The sequence below is a fragment of the Rhagoletis zephyria genome, unplaced genomic scaffold (genome assembly GCF_001687245.7).
Source record: "Rhagoletis zephyria isolate East Lansing unplaced genomic scaffold, Rhagoletis_zephyria_1.1 Rzeph_scaffold_21663, whole genome shotgun sequence".
NCBI classification, from domain to species: domain Eukaryota; kingdom Metazoa; phylum Arthropoda; class Insecta; order Diptera; family Tephritidae; genus Rhagoletis; species Rhagoletis zephyria.
The window spans coordinates 1-5,045 of record NW_016178721.1 but is presented as its reverse complement, the minus strand read 5'-3'; the positions used below and the strand labels follow the sequence as shown (position 1 = coordinate 5,045).

At 36.1% G+C, this 5,045-nt stretch overlaps 1 protein-coding gene across 1 annotated transcript; it reads right to left on the bottom strand.

Moving 5' to 3' along the window:
- Positions 1-755: 755 nt before the first annotated feature.
- LOC108381177 (uncharacterized) lies at positions 756-3,836 on the bottom strand. The gene is made up of 6 exons (XM_017637590.1): positions 3,764-3,836; positions 2,362-3,670; positions 1,586-1,813; positions 1,377-1,541; positions 1,190-1,310; positions 756-1,122 (listed from the first exon to the last, which is right to left on the bottom strand). Exons 1-6 carry the CDS (start codon positions 3,764-3,766, stop codon positions 1,017-1,019), a joined length of 1,932 nt encoding a protein of 643 aa, XP_017493079.1. The 5' UTR covers positions 3,767-3,836; the 3' UTR covers positions 756-1,016.
- Positions 3,837-5,045: the final 1,209 nt, after the last annotated feature.

Below are 5,045 nucleotides of genomic sequence, written 5' to 3'. Positions count from 1 at the left end.
CTCATGCTAATTTGGTTTTCTGCCGATCATTGTCATGAACAAATGAACAGTACTCCTAAATTTTTATACATATGAGCATTGAAGTCGGTATTTTTTGCTTAAAAGTACTTATTATTGAGATAAAGTTTCGCTTCTCTTAACAGACTTCTTGACATACTTTTTCACATTTCTCGGGATTTTTGTTATTCTTCATTATTTTTATTATTAGTCATTTATAGGTTTAGGACTTACTGTGGGTGCTTTAAGATTCATTTTGTAAATATGTATATATAAAAACGATTGTGATATTTTATTTTGAATTATGAATTTTATTCGCAAAATTTTTTTATGTTTACTAGTTTTAAGAAAATTTGTTTTTTTTGGTTTTGCATTCTTTTATTGCATGCTTTAAAACATTTTTAATTTAAGTTATAATGGTGAAGATAGGCCTCCTGGGGAACCGAACACCTTTAAAAATCGGTAACGCGCCTATATGCATACCTCGAAGGTGGTGTGGAAAGTGCGTTCAAAAATTATTACAATTGTGTATTTATTTATTTATTTGTTGAATTAAATTTATAATAAATTATAAAATTTAATATTTAATTTCTTATATTCTTAATATGTAGTGCGAAAGCATCCACTCTACGATGTATACAATAAGAATTTGTATTATAATTTTAAACGTATTCTTTTATTGCATGCCTATGTACCCAAAACGTATGAAAAATTTTGTTGTTTGGGTGCTAAAACCCAAAGCCTCAGAATGTAAGCGTTTAAACTCAGATGAACTGACTAAAGTATTTTTAACTTACATAAATTATATGAGCTAACTAAAAAATAAAATCATTTAGCGTAGAAGGAAGAAAATATTTATCCGCTTTTAAAGTTTAAATAGTTTAAATAGTGATTTTTAGCTTTATTTTATGCAATCTTTTGATTTATAACTCTCAGTCGTAACTATAGCTTACTTCATATATAATCTTTTATGTACACATGCATACATAGTTTGAGTTTGTTGCATTAGTTTTATTAGCTTATTGTTTGTTAGGCTTAGCGACTCTTTGTTTAACGCCTCCCAGCGCACCTTTCCGTGCTCCGTTTACGATATTCTTAAATGCGTCTGCATGTTTTGCTCGTTTTCTGTCAAAAATTTGTATATTTTTGTTAAATAAGTAACGTTTAGTATAATTACCATCGAATAACTTACCTTTTGTTTAGCGTATTTCGACTTAGTGGTATGTACGCGAAGGGATCGAGCTTGCCCTTCTTCTTCATAATGCCTTTAGGTTTCTTAGTTGTATACTCGCTGCCGGCGTATGCTGAAGCCGCTTTAGATTTGCCAGATTTGGCCGACTTCGCAGAGTAGCCGGATTTTATTTATATTGCGTCACTACCGGAGGCGCCTAAGGGCCGATGAATACCTTTTCCACCGGCTACATATTTTGAAGCTGAAGTCTTACCCGAACGCATACTAATCGCATCGGTAGCTTTACGTTTGCGGCTTGTAGCTGGAAGTTCCTCCTCTTTTGTTTCTGTATTAAAGAGTGCGATAATAAGAGTAAATCACTTTTATGACTCCTTAATATAATCACGGTAGACATACCATCACTATGGTAAACTTCCATGCCGCGTTTAGGCGCTCGTTTTGCTTCAATCGCCTCGTCATCATCATAGCCACTTTCGCTGCTGCTGCTGTTGTCATCACCACCAGCACTTCGCAATGCTTTATCACTTATAATCAGTCTTCCATCCTCGGCGGTTTTAAAACCACGATTCGGATCCTTATTTTTGGATTTGGTGCTTCCAGCAGCACTTGCGGCGGGAAAATTTTCTAATAATGGACCAGGCTTTGAAAAAAAAAAACAAATGAGGGGGTTTAGAGCGGCTTTTTGTGATTCTAAATCTGAGACCCCCCCCTCCGGAGGCTTATAGTTTTTAAGTAATTCGTTGTTAAAGTTGTAAAAAAAAGTGCAATTTAACCTCACATTTTCCTTTGTACATCGAGTGAACTGAAATTGCGGTGCTGCCACACATCACAAAAAATGTGTAAAAAAAAGTACTGAAAAGGGAATCAACGAAAACGTAAATAATAAAGTGGACATGTACATATATTATATAGCTTTTTTATTAGATATTTTCACTATATATGGAAGAATTGATAAAAAAAGGCCGCAGGTGAAAATTTTCAAGATATATGGAAGTATTGGATTTTTTAGAAAAAAGCGCCGCAGGCGAAAATTTGTAATAAAAAATCGCGCGATTTTTTATTACAAATTTTCGCCTGCGGCGCTTTTTTCTAAAAAATCCAATACTTCCATATATCTTGAAAATTTTTAATAAAAAATCGCGCGATTTTTTATAACAAATTTTCGCCTGCGCGATTTTTTATAACAAATTTTACTACCTCCTTGTAGTAGAATAAACTCTTTGTTACCGAAATTTCCTTAAGCTCTTTAAACTTATTAAAAATAATAAATTCGTTTCTAATTGTACCATACTTAGTGCACTCAAAGATCAAGTGCTCAGCAGTTTCTATGGCGCTACAGCTGTGACACCAATTGGATACTTCTGGTTTGAATTTACTGAGATACTCTTTGCCATACGTTTTACCTACTATCAGTCTATTCAGTAGCTTTGTGTCATATGCGTCATAGTCCCAGTTTTTGTCCCTGAACCATGGTCTTTTTTCCCTGTTCATAATGCTGTTTACCATACTTTCGTCCCATCTGTTACTCAAAATTTTGACCTCATTTCTCCATTCAACCCACAGACAGTTGCTCACTCTATTAAGCATCTCACTCGGTGTCAGGTCTACTTTAAGCGTCAAGCACTGCGTCACTGCAGCTTTGGCCGCAAAATCAGCTTTCTCATTGAACCCGATCCCAACATGCGCAGGGACCCAAATAATGCGTACCTCCTCTAATACCGACCTTCCGATTTCATTATGTATGTCAGCTACAACGTAGTTGTTAGTTCGGTCACATTTTAGCGCTTTCACAGCCTGCAAACTATCTGTGAATATGCAAATTTTTTTGTCTTTCACTCTTTTTGCAATCACAATGCATTGCTTTACAGCGACCAGCTCCCCAAAGGTAGACGCGTAAGTTTCTTCTAACTTGTATAAAAATGAAATCCCTTGCCTCGTGTCATGCACCGCACAACCCACCACTCCTTCAGATACAGACGTATCCGTCGAGTACAGGTGAAAACCTTTACCCTCTAAACTACTCTTTTCCCCATAGTATAAAGCCTTCAGTTGTTCACTCGAAAAATTAGCTTTGGAACCTTTTAGCCTCGAGGAGACCAAACTCAGCTTCTCGTGTCTGCTAAATAAAACATTAGTATTCAACCTATCAAAGTAAGATTTGAACTTGTTGTATGTGTACCCGTAACTCGATTTCCTAGCATAGCTTTCCTCAACCTCCCTTTTCAAACTCGAGTTGATAAACCACTGCTTTGACATTTCTCTCGACGTTAACCATATAGCTCTTTTCTGCGGTGGAAGCTCACATGCAATTGCATATCTTGCATAAGTCGGCGTGTTTGGCGGAACCCCTAAACATCTTCTTAGAGAGTCATTTAATATGGTGCATAGCTGCTTATTATACCCCTCGGGCATGTTAGCAAAAGTGGTATTAGCGTACTCTGCTTTTGAACGAACAAAAGATTTGTACAGCTTTAATCCTACCATCGGGGTTAACCCAGATTTTATAGATGTAATTCTTGCCAGCAAATTTTTTCCCGGCACAATAGATTTCTTGACATTTCCTATGTGNCCTACCATCGGGGTTAACCCAGCTTTTATAGATGTAATTCTTGCCAGCAAATTTTTTCCCGGCACAATAGATTTCTTGACATTTTATATGTGCTCTTTAATTGTGGAATTAGCGCTTATTACCCTTCCTAACCATCTCATTTTTTCCACTTGCTCCACATTGCAAGCATTTACTCTCACATTAAACTGTTTTCTTCTACCCATCGCCATAACCATAAATTTTGTTTTATTTAAGTTGAACTTGAGACCCAACGATTCACACAAACTTTGCATTTCCGCAATTTTATTAGTAAACTCATTACTTGCTACCTCCTCATTTCTGCTGTGCGTTATTATAGCAAAGTCATCCGCATATTGAAAAAGATGAGTATTCTCATTACAGACAGAGTGCAGTTTTGCGGTATAAATGTTGAATAATATCGGAGAGAGACAGCTTCCCTGTGGCAATCCATTGTTTACTTCGACAGAGCATTTACCCAACGTAAGAATTCGCTTGGAAAAAAGATTTATAATCCAATCACAAATTTTTGGATTCATGCCATGTCGCATAAGTATCCTATGCAACATAACTAAATCCACGCAGTTGTACGCATCAGAGAGATCTATTACCCCCAGAAACACCTTTTCACTCCTGCACTTCCTATCTGCTATCAATTGAAGCGCTTCATTCATGCACATTGTTGCAGAACGCTGCTTCCTGTATGCAAAACTTCTTTGCGGTATTATGTTACCATCCTCCACAAATTTCATAATTTCTTCTTTAATTAGCATATTAATACATTTGGCTACAACTGAAATTAGGGAGATGGGACGATAATTGCAAATATTTTCACGATCCCTACCCGCTTTTGGAATAGGTACTATTCTTATATTTCTCCACTCTTTTCTTACTATATTTTTATTGAAGTGCTCCTCCAATGAATTCACAAACGCTTTTTTTGCCTCTACCGTCAATTTCTTTAACATTTCATATGTAACATTATCCATACCTGCTGCAGTCAATTTTTTTTTGCTAATTAGTAACTCAAAATCTTCATAAGAAAAATTTACCTTAACATTCGCCACTTTTTGTTGTTCAGTTATCATTTGAGCCCTATCCACAGTTGCCCCCTCAACCTGTCGAACCTGATCCTTCAGAAAGCTCAGAAACTTCTCATTGTTCTCATCCTCCCAATTGCTACAACAATACTCTGTTCCAACTTTCATGTTGCCAATAAATTTCCAGGCCTCTCTTGAATTCGAATTACAGTTGATTTCATCAATTTTCCTCTTGAAACTGCCACTTTTA